Genomic DNA, 18,317 nt, shown 5'->3' on the forward strand with positions numbered 1-18,317 from the left:
GCCTAATTAACCAGTTGCTGTGATTAATGTTAATCAAAGAACAAATGTAACAGAGAAAATTGTAGCTTTAATAAGGATTTAATAAGAATTTATGCAGTGAAGACTGTAAAGTGTTTGATAACTTTATTCAATTTCTGTATATTTCCTACCTGTTAGACAGGTAAATATAACATTTATAATAATATACATATAAAAAACAATAAAAAAAAGTCCAATATTTTTAATCACATTTAATCGTGATTAATTACAGAAAAATGTGTGATTAATTAATTTTTGCGATTGATAATTGACAGCACTAATAGTTAGTTAGACAGAATAATGCATCATTATTAGTGTCATTTCAGAGTTACTGAGATACTATTATAGTATTTATGTTTTGAATTTATTTATATATACACACACACAAAATATTTCATTTTTATTATTTTTATTTTGGTTAATGTTTTATTGATTTTGTTGTGTTTTTGTTATTTTTTTTAAAATAGTTTTTTTTTTAATTTCAGTTTTAGTCATTTTAATACATCAAGTTAAACAAAATTCTGAATGAAACGCCCACTTTTCTAGATCCAATCAATTCCCACAAGAGAAAAAAACAAGCCACGCCCTCTATTGGTCCCATTCAATATTCTGTTTCACTCAGAAAATACATCACAATACTGAAGTAAAGTCGGTCGCAGTTTCCGGTTCACGCAGACTTATTATTATTAACTATAATAATCCTCATCATTAATAACACTTGATGAATGTTGGAGGGCTGAACCCTTCCTCTCTTGCATGATTAAAAACAATGAACATGCTTAACTCCCACTTCCACTCTCAAATTTCAGAGCTCACAATTAACACTCGTTGAAAAATATGAAATGAGGCTTTAAGTGAATAGCAGAGTTAATTTAATAAAGAATTTTTTGGGATGGGTTAAAGAGTCTTTTCATCACCCTCTAAGCATGCTCTTTCTGAAATACAGAACAGAAACACATGGTGTCACGCAGGTTTCTCTCCTGTCTCCTTGCATTAGGATCAGCTCCAGGCTATAACACCTTCGCAGAACAGAGAAAGACTGCTGTTTTAATTTTTTGACAGTCTTGGAGATTTTAGGTGTAGTTTGTCATTGTGCATCACTTACAGCTGTCTTTATCACCTGTTCCCCTTTGGCTCTTTAGATTTCATGTTTTTACAAACACTCTGTTTTCTGTACTATGAATTTGTCAGGAATACAAAAAAGGCTTCCCCTCTTCCAGTAAAATATTAAATACAGTCCAGACAAATGAATGTAAGTTTATTTTAATGTTGTAAGTGATATTAGCAATATCTTTATTAATTAATTAATTCATGGTAAATATTTCTGATTCTTTTTATTATTTTATTATTATTATTATTATTATTTTTTTTATTATAATTGAATTTTATTTGATCTTTGGGCATATTTGCTACTTGTACTAATAAACTGACAAGAAAAAAAATAATTTTGAGGATAGAAAGCACTAATTAAATCAGGACATGAGACAAACCAGATTCAAACCTGTGCCTACTGAGTGAGAACCAAGGCTCAAAAAAAAAAAGCCATTATTTGATATTTATTTTTGTCTATTCACCTGCTTTTTGCATTAACATTTGCAGAATCTTTTCAATCACATGATTGCTTACAGTCATGCTTACTTCACCTTTCTTTTTCAGGGCCATGTTGGTACAACGGCAACCAAAAAAATTGATGTCTACCTCTCAATGCAGTCGACCCAAGAAAAGATTCACCCCATGACGGTGGTCACGATGGCTAACGCTCGGGTCCACGATCTAATCGGGCTCATCTGCTGGCAGTACACCTGCGAAGGACGTGAACCCAAGCTCATGTCAGTAGAATAATCTTTATCATCTCTTCATATTCCGGTGCTTTATTGGTAAACATTATCCTTAAAGGGTTCACCGAAAAATTAAATTTCTATCATTAATTACTCACCTTCATGTCGTTCCAAAACCGTAAGACCTTCGCTCATCTTCAGAACGTAAATAAAGATATTTTTGATGAAATCCGAGAGGTTTCTGAACAACAATTTAATTTTTGGGTGAACTAACCCTTTAAGGTGTCAATATACTTAAAGCGAAATTGAATATGGACTGGTGTGATGTTATTTAGTACAAAATCAGACCAAAATTAAGGTTGATTGGAGTTAATCTCGGGAGTTTGAAACAACTTTGTTGTGAGTATGTCAGGGACTTTAATGGTTACTTGTTTAGGGTGTCATAAATAAAATATTCTTGTTGTCAACATGCTTGAAAGTGCTACTCTCCAACAAATGTACTAGTGATCCTTCCCAGAGGCATTTATATTCTTTTCCCATCTACCTCTGCTGCTAATGCCAGTCTTGACCTTTCCCAGCGAAAGCAGGGATTCCCCTGGGTTTCTTTCTCATCTCCTCATTCAGTGCGTCTCCGAGGTTTGCTGACCGAATAGTGCAGGAATTTTCTCCCTGGTACATGGTACAATATGAAGATTTATACTTCGGTCAGATTGAGGAGAGGGTAACCATTAAAATGGAGAGGAGACGAGGGGTAAAAAAAAAAAAAAAGCAGATTCCCTCTTGGGCAGCTTGGTGCCTCACACAGACAGTCTTGGTGGTTGATGTGAGACCTGATTGGCATAGCAATGAGCCTTTTCCCCCTGGAGGAGGGTCAGGCTGTAGAGAGGAAGAGATACACTACTTGTGTGGGGTTTCAATGAGTCTACTACCTCCGTACGGCTTTGGCCATTACTAGAGACCTTCTGAAAGCTGCTTTTGAGTGAGGATCAAGGTAAAGAGATGGCCCTCTTGAATTCAAAGAGGATTCTTTCAGGACATTCGGATCGCTGTCAGCAGTTCACAGAAACAAGTTGACTCCAGGCAGCAAAACGTCAATTTGCAGTTAATATTTTGTGGCAGATGTGTTGAATTTTTGGGGTAAAATCATACCCTAGGACCTAGGTTATATATTGTATTAACAGCTCATCAGTTAAACATTAAATAAATAAATAAAAAAACAATATGATAAGCCTTGTGTTCTAAAATGGGGAATTGTTGGATAATGTTAGACAAACCCAGGTTTTCTTTACAAAGAATGTTTAGAGTGATAGGAGTGATGAGATTCTGTTTTTTTTTTTCTTGAAAAGGAGCACCTTATTCTCACTATATCATACTATGTGAGCGATTAAAGGTGCAATATGTAATATTTTTGCAGTAAAATATCCAAAAACCACTAGGCCAGTGTTATATATTTTGTTCACTTGAGTACTTACAATATCCCAAATGTTTACAAGTATTTGTAAATTGTAAGAAAATTGCAATTTTAACCAAGGCTCCGGGACGTGTGAGGAGTCGCCTGTCAATCGCGTCACCCTCGTTTTCCGTTTTTATTTTGTAGAAACCATGGAAACACCAAAGACGCTTTTAATATATTACATGTTTTAATAGACAAGGGAACAACTATTTTGATATATTTATAGAAAACTAATCGTTGTATAGCTCAACACGTTTTAGTCTTATTGTTGAAATCTAATTTTCTTGATTTTTTGCGAGTACCATGCTTTACCATGCCTCAGAGAAAAACACTATTTTGTGAAGTAGCTAACATAGCATACTCAGATGCAGCTTTATTTTTAGTAACAGTAATACAGCATTTTCTCCATCATACAATATGTTTTAATATTAATTGCATACCATTTATCAACACAAGTCATCCAGCATTTAATATGATATTCTAAAATCTTACTGCAGTGTGTAACAGTGTCTCACAGCAGCCGCAGAGTGAACGCACAGAGTAACATTATAACATCATTTTCAACACTCTCAAATGTATCTAATATGATAAACAGAGCTGTGTTACCTCATACTCATGACCGGAAAAGCGGAAGCGGCGCCGGCGACTGTCATAATAAAAGTTCTGCTGCTCGTGAGGCGTGTGTTGTGCAATTGTTCCAGCGGCCTCATTCAGTTCCCACAACACTCTGTCCTGCTCTGCTTCATACTAAATAACCTCATCCATGAACATGATTTGTTCCCTATTCTTTTGCACCATCCGTTTAGGTGGAGACCACATGTCCCAAGATTCCGCTCTAAAACTTGCCGTCATCAAGCTACACCTTTGTTTTGAATAGGCTTCTAGCGACCTCTAGCGGCCAAAATTATTACATATTGTACCTTTTAAAGGCTGATTTATCAGGTATGGTACTCAACAAAAAAACACATGTTTTTGTGTCTTATGTCAGGGTTAAGAATCAGACAGAAGGTCTTTTGAGACATTAAGATTGACATGGATCTTAGTTTTTCAGGAGAACATAGGCCCTGTTTACACCTGGTATTAAGATGCGTTTTTTTTTGTTTTTTTTTGATAAGATCACAAGAAGATGAGGGAGAGACATTCCCGTTTACACCTGGTGTTTTCATCCGTCTCTTTTGTCAACTTTTGACCACTTCTGTCCTGATTTCTTTGAGGGGAGGGTCTATGGGTGGGTAAATGTATGGGTTTTTTCAGATCTTTTTTTAATCTAATGGACGAAATAAGCATTAGCTTTTGTTTCTGCTCTGACAGACGCAAGACCATGCTAAACCCTGTGAGTGGTTGTTAGAAATCAGGATTGTTGAGTATGCTTGGTATGTTTTTCATCATTAAACCAAACTTGGGTCTTGATTCGCTGTTTACATGGTGGAATTTGCAAGCGGAAAGACTGAACGCTTCTCCAGAGAGGAATCATTTTACTTTTTAATATTTAAAAATGTTTGTGTGCTGCTGTGTGTTTAACAAGCAGAGTGTATGTGCGTTTTGCACCCGCCTATAGGCGCATATTACTAACATGCCCTTTAAATAACAAAAAAAATACTTCTCCATTGACTTTAGAGCAGGTTTTTGTTGATCAATGGTGCAGTCATTTTCAGTTGCCTCAAAATAGCAACACGCAAACAATGCACCTGAACATACCTCGTTTTCAGACCAGCACGCCCATGGGTGAACAGATGGATGCAAGTGCATTGATAACTGCGTCGAGCCTGGCGTCACATTGTGCTGGTGTGTATGATGGGGCCCAATGTGTTTTTGACTACCTCTGGAAATGGTCAAAAGTGGACAAGCTCAAAACCTGTATTTAGTGTTGTCCACTTGTGATCCAATCAACCAAATTGCATCTTAATACTAGGTGTAAACAGTGCCATAGTCATCTTTGATGGCACAGAATTTGGAGATGAAAGTTAGAAGTGCATGTTATTGGAACCCAAACATCACCGATCCAGGACTTCTCTCAGTCGGCTGTTATCTCCTCAGGCTGCCTGAGCAGGATCATGGGTCTGATTAACACTATGACAGTTATTCTTTACAGCTCAGGCCTGGATTTCGACAGTGTGTCAGAGCAAATTAAAACGCCATCGTCCCAGCACAAACACCAGCGCAGGCATTGCCCTCGAGGGATGAAAGCTATATCATAAAGACAAAGCTTAATGTGTCTGCGCTGAATGAAACGTGGAATGGGTTGCTGTTAGTTTTGTATTTCTGATGGATCAGTTTTCCTTAAGGAGTCGATCCATTATGATATAAAACAAAGCTCTGGGCAAAAGTAATCTGGAATACTGCCAGCCTACACTATATATAATGATACAACAAAAGGTTTAACCATGAAACCAGTAAAGTTAACTCTTCCCAGTGCTTCTGCTTTGATTCACCCTCATTCTGTGCCAGGCTGCATCCCAACAAGTGCTTAAAGTTTTTGCTCCTCAATGAATAGCCAGCATTTACATGCCCTGAGTCATAAATTGTGTTTGGTTGCTTTTGTTTGATGTCTCTGTTGTTCTCATCACGGGTCAGAGAGACCGATGTTGCCCCTCTTCAGCAAACCAGAGCTTTTAGAAAGAGTCCTTCAGAACCACTTTTACACAGACATAACTTATTAACTACAAACCCAATTCCAAAAAAGCTGGGACACTGTACAAATTGTGAATAAAAAGGAATGCAATAATTTACAAATCTTTTGAATATTTTATTCACAATAGAATATAGATAACATATCAAATGTTGAAAGTGAGACCTTTTGAAATGTCATGCCAAATATTGGCTCATTTTGGATTTCATGAGAGCTACACATTCCAAAAAAGTTGGGACAGGTAGCAATAAGAGGGCGGAAAAGTTAAATGTACATATAAGGAACAGCTGGAGGACCAATTTGCAACTTATTAGGTCAATTGGCAACATGATTGGGTGTAAAAAGAGCCTCTCAGAGTGGCAGTGTCTCTCAGAAGTCAAGATGGGCAGAGGATCACCAATTCCCCCAATGCTGCGGTGAAAAATAGTGGAGCAATATCAGAAAGCAGTTTCTCAGGGAAAAATTGCAAAGAGTTTGAAGTTATCATCATCTACAGTGCATAATATCATCCAAAGATTCAGAGAATCTGGAACAATCTCTGTGTGTAAGGGTCAAGGCCGGAAAACCATACTGGATGCTGTTATCTTTGGGCCCTTAGACGGCACTGCATCACATACAGGAATGCTATTGTAATAGAAATCACAACATGGGCTCAGGAATACTTCCAGAAAACATTGTCGGTGAACACAATCCACCGTGCCATTCACTGTTGCCGCCTAAAACTCTATAGGTCAAAAAAGAAGCCATATCTAAACATGATCCAAAAGTGAGGCGTTTTCTCTGGGCCAAGGCTCATTTAAAATGGACTGTGGCAAAGTGGAAAACTGTTCTGTAGTTAGACAAATCAAAATTTGAAGTTCTTTTTGGAAAACTGGGACGCCATGTCATCCGGACTAAAGAGGACAAAGACAACGCAACTTGCTATCAGCGCTCAGTTCAGAAGCCTGCATCTCTGATGGTATGGGGTTGCATGAGTGCGTGTGGCATGGGCAGCTTACACATCTGGAAAGGCACCATCAATGCTGAAAGGTATATTCAAGTTCAAGAACAACATATGCTCCCATCCAGACGTCGTCTCTTTCTGGGAAGACCTTGCATTTTCCAACATGACAATGCTAGACCACACACTGCATCAATTACAACATCATGGCTGCGTAGAAGAAGGATCCGGGTACTGAAATGGCCAGCCTGCAGTCCAGATCTTTCACCCATAGAACACATTTGGCGCATCATAAAGAGGAAGATGCGACAAAGAAGACCTAAGACAGTTGAGCAACTAGAAGCCTGTATACAACATTCCTATTCCTAAACTTGAGCAACTTGTCTCCTCAGTCCCCAGACGTTTGCAGACTTTTATAAAAAGAAGAGGGGATGCCCACACAGTGGTAAACATGGCCTTGTCCCAACTGTTTTGAGATGTGTTGATGCCATTAAATTTAAAATCAACTTTTCTCAGTTTAAACAATTGATATGTCATCTATGTTGTATTCTGAATAAAATATTGAAATTTGAAACTTCCACATCATTGTACTTTGTTTTTATTCACAATTTGTACAGTGTCCCAACTTGTTTGGAATCGGTTTTGTACATATGAGACAGTTTTGTGAACTTATTTTTAATTAAAATTTGATTTAAAGGGTTAGTTCACCCAAAAATGAAAACTAATTGCTCACCCTCATGTCGTTCCAAACCTGTGAGACTTTTGTTCAGAGATGACTGTCAGCGGAGGCACAGAAATCTCTCAGGTTTCATTAAAAAGATCTTCATTTGTGATGAACAAAAGTGAGGGTGAGTAATTAATGAGAGAATTTTCCTTTTTGGGTGAACTATCCTTTTAGGGATCAAAAGTAATTTTAGAAGAAGTAACTGGTCAAAAGTTTGGAATAATTAAGATTTTTGTTCATGTTTTTGAAAGAAGTCTCTTATAATCACATGCGGCATTTATTTGATTAAAAATACAGTAAAACAGTAATATTGTGAAATATTATTACAGTTACTATTTTATACTGTAATATATTGTAAAATCTAATTTATTCCTGTGATCAAAGCTGAATTTTCATCATCATTACTCCAGTATTCAGTGTCAAGTGATCCTTCAGAAATCATTCTAATATAATGATTTGAAACTTTTCTTATCATTAACAACCACTGATTTTGCTGCTTATTATCTTTGTGGAAACACTACCATTGAAACATTTGGGGTAAGTAAAATTTAAATGTAAGTAAATTACATTTATAATGTTGAAAATGTTTTCTATTTCAATTAAATGCTGTTCTTTTGAAGTTTTTGTTCATCAAAGAATCCACAAAAGTTTCCACAAAAATATTATGTAGCAAAAACTGTTCTGATCGTTGATAATAACAAGAACCATTATTGAAGGATCATGTGACTGAAGTAATGGCGTCAGAAAATTTATATATATATATATATATATATATATATATATATATAATATATAATATATATAATATATAATATATAATATATATAATATATAATATATATAATATATAATATATAATATATATAATATATAATATATATATATATATATATATATATATATATATATATATATATATATATATATAATATATAATATATATATAATATATAATATATAATATATATATATATATATATAAAACATAGAAAAGTTCTTCTTTGTTTTTACAGTATTTTTGATCAAATAAATGCAGCCTTGGTGAGCATAAAAAACTGACCGGTAGTGTATAATGAATGAAATTAATTGCAATGAATTCACACAAATGATGTGTGTTACTTATGTTACTTGTTACCAATATATGCCTTTGATTCTTATAATGGGAACAAGTATTTTTCCTATTTGAAATAGTAAACATGCTTAACATCGACAACAACACTCTCTTTGAGTTTGCTCTCTTATTTTCTCCTTTCTTGCCTCCACAGTGAAAATGTCAACACCTACTGTCTCCACATCGCTGAGGATGATGGGGAGGTGGACACAGACTTCCCTCCGCTGGACTCCAACGAGCCCATCCACAAGTTTGGCTTCAGCACGCTGGCTCTGGTCGAGAAGTATTCATCTCCTGGACTGGGGCCCAAACAGTCACTCTTTGTTCGAATGTAAGAAAGCCACTTAAGTCTGACTTTATCACCTCCAGTTACTACTGCTGGCTCTGTGAAGAATAAATACAGTTAAAGGCAACAAATAAAAAAAAAATGTACCTGATTTAGGGTCATAATACATATTATATTATACATGAAATATATATATATATATATATATATATATATATATATATATATATATATATATATATATATATATATATATATATATATGCATTTATACACAATTCTGAAGATTAAAATGAACCATATCTAACCATAAATCTATCACTGTCATCAAATGTTCAACTTATTCGTGTTTGTCTTGAAGCGCTTAACCTCTCATACGGTTCGTATGAGAACTATCTGAATGTTTAGCCCTCAAAATCTAATGAGGTTTAAATACCTGTCCATTCACATAAGTCTTAAACACTCAATCCTTTAAGTTTGTTGGAGTTTTATTCCCCATGTGCCTCTTCATGAAGCTCTCGTCTTGTTTTGTGATCACTCAATTAGATTGTTGCTCTTCTGTGCATTTGGGAATATCTCTAATCAGCTGTTTGGTTAATGTGGCTGACAAAGCATTAGGAGGCCCCTATTAATTTGAAGTTGCTAATTGGATTTGAATAGCTCCCTGCCAGAATGTCCTGCCTTTGATAGGGAATCTTGGTTTGGGCTGTAATACTAAATTTGGGTTGTACAGTGAAGGTTCTGCTTGTTTGTGTATATGTCAGATTTTTTTATGCGTTTTCTTGCGCTTGCTAAAATTGGGTGATATTTACACAGATTAACAAATAATCATGGAAGGTTTTATTAGGAGGTGTTTTGTAGATTGGAGAGAGTTTGTTTGTTTACACAGTTGGGTGAAATGTTCCTTTAACATTTCACCAGTGAGGAAAGCAACAAGTTACGCTACCGTTCAAAGGTTTGCGGTTGGTTTTTGTGAATGTTTCAGCTGAGCATTATTTATTTGTATTCTGTACATTTCACTGTGGGTTCTTTGGTAAATCAATTGCATTTTGGCGCAGCAAACAGACTTTTCGATATGGACTCAACAGTAATGCAACAACATGTAAGTAACTGTGTTAATTCTAATGCCTGATCTGATATGTAATGATTCATGTACAGTCAGATGTTCTTTGTCTATGTGTCAGTGAATCAAACCAGTGACTAAATGGTCAACTTTACTTTGTTTCTATAGGATGAAAACAATCTGTTATTTAAAGCAGGATTAAGTAACTTCATAAATAGTTTTCTAAGTCCTTACGATGGTTAATTGACTTGTAGTGGTGTTTGAGGCGTGCACTAACCTCCTCTGGCACGTCTACGTCAGAAAACAGCACTTGCAAGTTGAGCTTTGCCGACCCGACACAATCTCGCCTCATGTTCACGTTCACACGAGAGTGACAAAGTGCTTTACGGTCATTCAAAAACAATGTATATATTATGACTTTATAAGACAGTTTCGAAAATAACCCACCTCCATCGAGATTTCTTGTACTGTATTTGCAAAACTACTGTGCTGGTGAGCGTTGTAGTCGTTGTAGTCCAGAGCTGCACTTGGAGTATTTACGACAGTTTGATTCACTGAAGGAACCTGTAGGGGGAGCTGTAGAGTTCCGTTTTAAACAGTGATTAAATTATATATATAAAGTGATCAAAGAATGCTCCCTTTACAATTGCTGGAGCTGTCAATCAGACAGCGCACGTTTATCAGTGACTGAGTTCTGGACTCGCACTAAAACTCCCATTTTAGTCAATGAATTTCGAATTACATCGCCTTTGTACTGTTAGTTATGATGAAAGCATTCATTGGTGTGCAGAAATTGAGTTGGATTGAAGAGATCACTGCATGCATGAGCTCAACAACATGTCTGTGATCGGCTACAATGTTCATCACTGCAACCTTTCATGCCACAATCTAAATATAATGCCATAGATCTAAATGTAATGCTATAATCAACACTTTTCATGATTAGTAAAGAACTGTAATAGTAAAAACATGCTATAAGTTTTCGAGAGAGTAATACTTAGCCATTTCATATGCAAAGATGTTAGCCAATCATAGCAGTGGGCGTTTACACTGAAGTCTCACTGCAGACACGCCCCTTAAAACAGAGCGTTCACATTAGAGGGATAAAATCAGGGTAGGAAAAATGCCTTTTATTTCTAAATGATGACAATTTTTTATGTAAAAAGCATACTAACATTATAAGTGCACCCCAGGAAACATTATAAAACAATAAAACAACATAGTTCATGACCCCTTTAAAGAAATGAATGCTTGAATTCAGCAAGGATGCATTAAAGTAATGTCTGACATGCGTGCATATTCCAAAGGTTTCTATTTCAAATAAATTCTGTTCTTTTGAACTTTCTATTCATCAAAGAATCCTGGAAAAAAAATCATCTTGGTTTCCACAAAAATATAAAGCAGCACAACTGTTTTCAGCATTGATAATTATAAGAAATGTTTCTTGAGCAGGAAATCATCATATTGGAATGATTTCTGAAGGATCATATGACACTGAAGACTGAAAATTCAGATTTGATCACATGAATTCATTACAGTTTACAATATATAATAGAAAACAGTAATTGTAATAAAAAAGTAATTGTAATGTTTTTAATTAAAAAAATGCAGCCTTGGTGAGCAGAAAAGACTTCTTTCAAAAACATTAAAAACTTTTGAATGTCAGTATAACTTCAAGTTACAAGTAGCCATTTGCCTGTGGCATATACTCATTTATTTATTTATTTATTTTTTTATTTTTTTTTTTTTACAAAAGTTTTATTTGTGGCCCAGCTGCTTTGCACTTTTCATTGTCTTTTGTCTGTATTTATTTGTTCTTTATTCATCAGCTCTCAGCCGTCGGCTGGTATTCAGAGCTCTCTGGGTCAGCTGCATGCTCCCTTCATGAGAGGACCACTGATGTGGCACTGCAGGACCCTGGGCGAGAACTGAGCCAGTGCTTGGCCCTCAGTGGGCCATCGGGGCCGGCGACCTCTTCTGCCGGATCCCCTGCCTGACGTGAAGCCTGTCAGAAGCCCTGGCCCGAGGCTGATGGGTCAGGACTGCTAAATGGAAGTGGACAAGCGAGTCCTCTGTCCAGAAAGTGTGCGCTCTCCGGTTTCTGGCCTCGGGTTGTTGTTCTGTTGATGTAGTCTATCGCAGTGATGCGTCCATGTGCTCAAAGATTGACTTGTGGATGGCCCTTCGGCCCTGTTGTGTTGAGGATGTGCTCTGATAAAGCAAGGCGGCTACTTAAGAGTACAATACAATCTTTCTGTGTGCAAGCTTTTCTTCTTACACTAACCGCTCACTCCAGTACCACAATACTGTCATTCAAGAGTGATTCTCTTGAATCTCAAACTGAATCAGTTGAATCAGTCTGATTGATTGCAAGAGTCGTTGGTCTGAATCAGCTTAGATGACTCACTCACAGGTTATCTCATTACTGTTATTCTTTAACGAAATATTAAACATTTGAAAGCTTAATGAAACTTGGCTAATTAAATTAGAGTATTTCTGTTCAAAATCCTGTAGAAATCACTGGCTCACACATTTTAATTTTAAGTGATCACTGTCATTTATTATGATAATATGCAATAATTCAAATCAAGACTTAATGAAACAAGACTAATAGCAGCCGAGTTATTTTAGTATTTTTAGTATGTTATCCATAATTCTGTGTAGTAGAAAATATCTTTTTTCGTTTATGCCATTACATAAGAGTTGGCCGTTTGACGCAATGATTTCAAAGTACAATGCTATATTAAAACAATAATGTTATGATCACAATATCACTTGATAATGTTTTTGATTATTTTGTGGCCATAAGCATAGTTCTAAAACAGTAGTTTTCTCTAGATTCCTCAGAAAAAAAAAAAAATAATGTCAAACTAATCTTAAAGGTGACCTATTATGCCCCTTTTGACAAGACGTAATATAATTCTCTGGTGTCTCACATACTCACATGATCCGACGCATGCATGCAGTATGCATGACGAACATCTTGTAAAGATCCATTTGAGGGTTATATTAGCTGTGTTAACTTTGTAAATGCATTGTATTATAGTCGAGAGCTCAGGGAGGCAGGAAGTGCGCAATTTAAAGGGGCTGCAGCCTGAATCGGTGCATAGTTAATGATGCCCCAAAATAGGCAGTTAAAAAAATTAATAAAAAAAAATCTATGGGGTATTTTGAGCTGAAACTTCACAGACACATTCAGGGGACACCTTAGACTTATATCACATCTTTTAAAAAACGTTCTATGGCACCTTTAAGCTACACACTGTTGGAGTAAGAATAGAGATGCGTTTATGAATTATACAGACTACATGCGTTTTTGTGTTAAAAATGAAAATAACGAAATGGCTCTGGTCTCCTAGCCTGACTACGTCAGACTTCCTACTTCCGCTCAATTTAATTTCGCTCCTGTACTCAGTCTGATACAGCGTCAGAGCTTTCTGTTTGCCACCGGTCTGGAAACAGCCGGGCCAATCAACGAACAGAGGGCGGGCTGAGAGCCGTGACGTAGATGCTAAGCGCCGAGTTTTACATTGTAGGTTAGAGAAATCGAAAACTGAAACGACCGCGGAAATGGGAAACGAGACACGGGATGCAATTCGCTCTGTTATGGAGAACATTCAACTCTTTTCCAAACTGAAGCCAGAACAAGAAGAGTGTTTGATAAACATTTGTTTTATCATGTGTTTACAACAGTTTTACAGTGGAAGTTCAATCATAGATTTGAGTTTGATGCATGATGTCTGTGCTTCGATGCGGCTGTACAGGCGCATAACATACATCATAACTAAACGTATCTGATTGGCTTACCGGGAACCAATGATTTTAAACTTCAGACAAGCGCCCCCTAGCGAGAGAGAAAACACTTCTCTATTATGCCATTCCAGACTCTGTCTACGAAGCAAAGTGAAGTAGCAGAGTCTGGTATTACCAGGCTACTGGTCTCCGTGAATACAGTAAGAAACAATGGTAACTATAGCCACATTTAATAGTACATTAGCAACGTGCTAACTAAACACATTCAGTAAGACAATTTGCAAACATCACAAAATAAATACATATGAAATTGGATCAGTTGGTATCGATCCATTTTTGAGAATCAATTTCTGTGCAAATCCTATGTGAAGCATTCTAGTGCTAATGACTTACACATACTGCTGTATGAATTTATCTAGCAACATTCCCTTCATAAATAAAATTGAACTACTGCATCCTTAGTGGCTCAGATGGCAGGAGTTTATGGAGATGCGTATGTTTGATATTATAGCTGTTAACAGATCAGTGATAATGTTTACATAGCTGAGACATATCACAAGCTCATGGACAGTCATTCTTGAGTGCTGCTGTCCTGCATAGTTTTGCTCCGACACAACTCACCTTCCTTCATGTAGCTTTAGTAATCCTGAAGACATTCAAGTGTGTTTGATCAGGGCTGTAACTAAACTGCGGAACAGCTGCTGGACCGGTTTTACTCGTCGCTTGCGAAAACTATGGTGGCGCCGCGGGAAACATACAGATTCAGGGTGCGGTAATATTGTAATAAGATCCCATTCCTATGTCACAAGGGGAGCGAAATCAGAACAGCTACATTTTTCACATGGTTGTAGATAAAAGGATTACCAAAACAAAGTTACTGGGTTGTCCATTTTCACATTTTCTGTGCTGGTAGATGAGACCTGATTATAGCACTTAAACATGGGAAAAGTCAGATTTTCAAGATATGACCCCTTTAAAACCAATTTTTTTGAATATGACTCGCTCTGGTTGTGGTTGAGACTCAAAGCTCAATCCTGAGAATCTGAGGGCATGATCTCAGTGTTGATGCTCTGATGGACAGGAAGTTCGCATCTAGCTCAAACAGTAAAGATTTATTCAATATGACTGATGTTTTGCCTTCCTCACCCACAGAAACGCTGCTCATGGTTTCTCCCTGATCCCAGTGGACAGCCTGAAAGTAACCATGAAGGATATTCTGCAGAAGGCCCTCAAAAAGAGGAAGGGCTCCCAGAAAGGATCAGGTGAGACATCTGAAAGATATGTTTTATACTCAACCTTATATTCTTATGATCCTATATATAATGAGTGTGTTTACATGCATGTTCTTAAGCCGATTATGCTTAATAAGCCGACAACGAATGTGGTAGTGTAAACACGGTAACTCGTTTTCTTTTATTGGAGTAAGGTCATAAAAGGCTTAAGCATAAACTGGTCAGAACAGGTAGTTTTTTGGCTCTTACACCGATTTCGCTCGGCATGTAAACGCATTAACCTGCTTTCTGTTGCCTTATTGAAGTGCGCATGTGTGATACGTGGCAGAAACGCATCCTTAGTGCAGATTTAAACGCATCCTGACAGAGCGAGCTTTTTGCAGGAAAGGAAGAAGGAAATATCGCAAACGCAGACTCTTTCAAATTGGAAAAATGTGTTCTCATCTCTTGTGCAGCAGAAGTAGAAGTGGTTCAGTCAAAACACTTGATCTGCAACTGTATGAGAGAATAATATATGAGCCGTAAGTTTCTCACTGACATGTTTCAAGCTTTTTTTAACATCACAACTGACATAACATATGGAATACTCTGAGTCAGATATGCAAATGATTATTTTTGACATCACTACAGGGAAATGACCTGATTTATTAATAAAGTCATGTAAACGTGGTTTACTTGCACTGTCAGTTTACTGGTTTGCATGTAAATAGGGAGAACTGGTTATTTCAATAAGCTGATATTTGTTAGTTATCAGCTTACTGGTGTGCATGTAAGTGTGCTCAATGTTGGATTATCTATTTTGGTCAGCCTGCAATGTTATTTTAGTACTATTTATTTGCTATTATTAGAATTTATTATTATTATTATTATTAGAATTAGCTTTTTATTTTAATAGTTAATTTTTAATTATTAACTTTGTTTTTCATATATATTTTTTTAGTTTTTATTTATATTTAGCTTTATTTTATTTTATTTCCAGTTTTAGTAATTTTGGTTCTTTTAGTTAGTTGCCAATGTGACATTTCTAATTTTCATTTAAGTTTAAAGTTTTTCATCTAATATTTATATTTTATTTCAGCTTTATTTTAGTTAGCAAAAACAATTCAACTCAACACTAATGCTTTTACCTACATATCCAGATGGAAAATTACATCTGGATCATTTTGGTGCGAGAAACCTTGACAAAAAAATGTTATTTATTAAAAATAAATGCTGCAAGAAGTGTAGCAAATGGTGCCTTTGAATTGTCAGTCGAATTGTACTTTGTGTGTGTGCAGTTTTCATCTTAGAAAGTAAGTGAAGCCGTCTGCTGTGATTTGGCCCGATAACCGTGGCAATGTGCCGTCCTAATTTGTCATCGCCGAATGGGGCGGAATCTGATAAGGCCAGAGACTTTAATACAAAAAGTCACAGGTAACGGATCGCCCCTTTGATGGCCGTGATGAGCCGGGGCAGCGGTGAGATAAGAGGGGTGAGGAGAAGAGATTGAGCCACAGACTGACTCTGAGACGGAGAAGTGCACATAAAGAATGGAAAGCAATGGTGCGGGAACGAAAGTATATTAGAGAGAAAATGGATGAAACGCAGAGAAAATGATGGTGCGTGGAGAGCCACTGGAGCCTCATCTCTCTTGGATTTACCACACACTTGAGGTCAAAGCCTGCAGCAAGAGAAGTTAGCTTCAGTAAAGGTGCTAGAGGCTAGTGCTGTCAGTTTAAAGGGGCTAGTCTTCGCTTTTGTCTCGTGTCTCCACATAGCCTCATCAGTATGGCTCATATACGCCTTCGTCACCAAATTGACTAGTTTATAGCAGTGGTTCTCATCCTTTGTGAAACCAAGACCCCCATTTTTCAAGACAGTATTTTTTTTATATTATATTATATTATATTATATTATATTATATTATATTATATTATATTATATTATATTATATTATATTATATTATATTATATTATATTATATTATATTATATTATATTATATTATATTATATTATTTTTGGATTATATATTTTGGTCAGCCTGCAATGTTATTTTAGTATTATTTATTTACTCCCTAGTGAAAAAAATAAATAAAAATAAATTTTGTGCCAAGTATACTAAAAATACATTTACATATGTACAAATACCCTACAATTGTACTTTTGGTATACTAAACTGGTATACTTAAAGTCTGCTAAATTGGAACAACTAATTATAATTTAATTTAATTGTATTTAAAAAATATAATATAATATAATATAATATAATATAATGTAATGTAATATAATGTAATATAATATAATATAATATAATATAATATAATATAATATAATATAATATAATATAATATAATATAATATAATATAATATAATATAATATAATATAATATAATATAATTATTATTTTTAAATAATTTAATAAAATATTGATAAATAATTTCCATAATCTCTAAAGTCAATTTCTACCGGATAAGCTTGACATAACTAGATAAATGTATACTCATTTAAAGATTTTCCATGAATTTTCCAGGTCTAGAAATCACACTTTTAAAATCCTCTCATATATCCAGTACTTTTTTTTGTCATTGTTTTGGCATAATTTTAAATAATTTTAATATTTTTAAAGGTGACCTAGAACCAGTTTTTACAAGATGTAATATAAGTCTAAGGTGTCCCCCGAATGTGTCTGTGAAGTTTCAGCTCAAAATACCCCATAGATTTTTTTTTATTAATTTTTTTAACTGCCTATTTTGGGGCATCATTAACTATGCACCGATTCAGGCTGCGACCTCTTTAAATCACGCGCTCCCTGCCCCCCGAGCTCTCGACTATAATACAGTGCATTTTAGGGCTGACCGAGCGGCATTTAATAGACAGAGCCATAGATCACTGACAAGCCACGCAATATCGCGTTCATATCACAGATGAATCGCCTTCGATAATGAATCTACGGCTCTGTCTATTAATTGCCGCTCCATTTGAAAGCAGGTGATGGCGATTTAGCGGTAATCAGGGAACTGGCTTTACTGACGAAATGCGCGTGACAGTCGCATGCGATATATCGGTCAGCTCTAGTGCATTTACAAAGTTCACACAGCTAATATAACCCTCAAATGGATTTTTATAAGATGTTCGTCATGCATACTGCATGTATGCGTCGGATCATGTGAGTATAGTGTTTATTTGGATGTTTACATTTGATTCTGAATGAGTTTGAGGCTGTGATCCGTGGCTAACGGCTAATGCTACACTGTTGGAGAGATTTATAAAGAATGAAGTTGTGTTTATGAATTATACAGACTGCAAGTGTTTAAAAATGAAAATAGCGACGGCTCTTGCTTCCGTGAAT

General features: G+C 35.9%; 1 protein-coding gene across 1 annotated transcript in view; it reads left to right on the forward strand.

Moving 5' to 3' along the window:
• The window catches only part of mapkap1 (MAPK associated protein 1), a 45,919-nt gene that overhangs the window by 10,574 nt on the left and 17,028 nt on the right, over positions 1-18,317 (forward strand). Inside the window, exons 5-7 of the mRNA XM_067407778.1 lie at positions 1,675-1,847; positions 8,808-8,984; positions 14,908-15,017. Of these exons, the coding sequence (XP_067263879.1) occupies positions 1,675-1,847; positions 8,808-8,984; positions 14,908-15,017 (460 nt within the window). The remainder of the gene's footprint in view (positions 1-1,674; positions 1,848-8,807; positions 8,985-14,907; positions 15,018-18,317) is intronic.

This window comes from Chanodichthys erythropterus, chromosome 13, assembly GCF_024489055.1.
Source record: "Chanodichthys erythropterus isolate Z2021 chromosome 13, ASM2448905v1, whole genome shotgun sequence".
NCBI lineage: Eukaryota > Metazoa > Chordata > Actinopteri > Cypriniformes > Xenocyprididae > Chanodichthys > Chanodichthys erythropterus.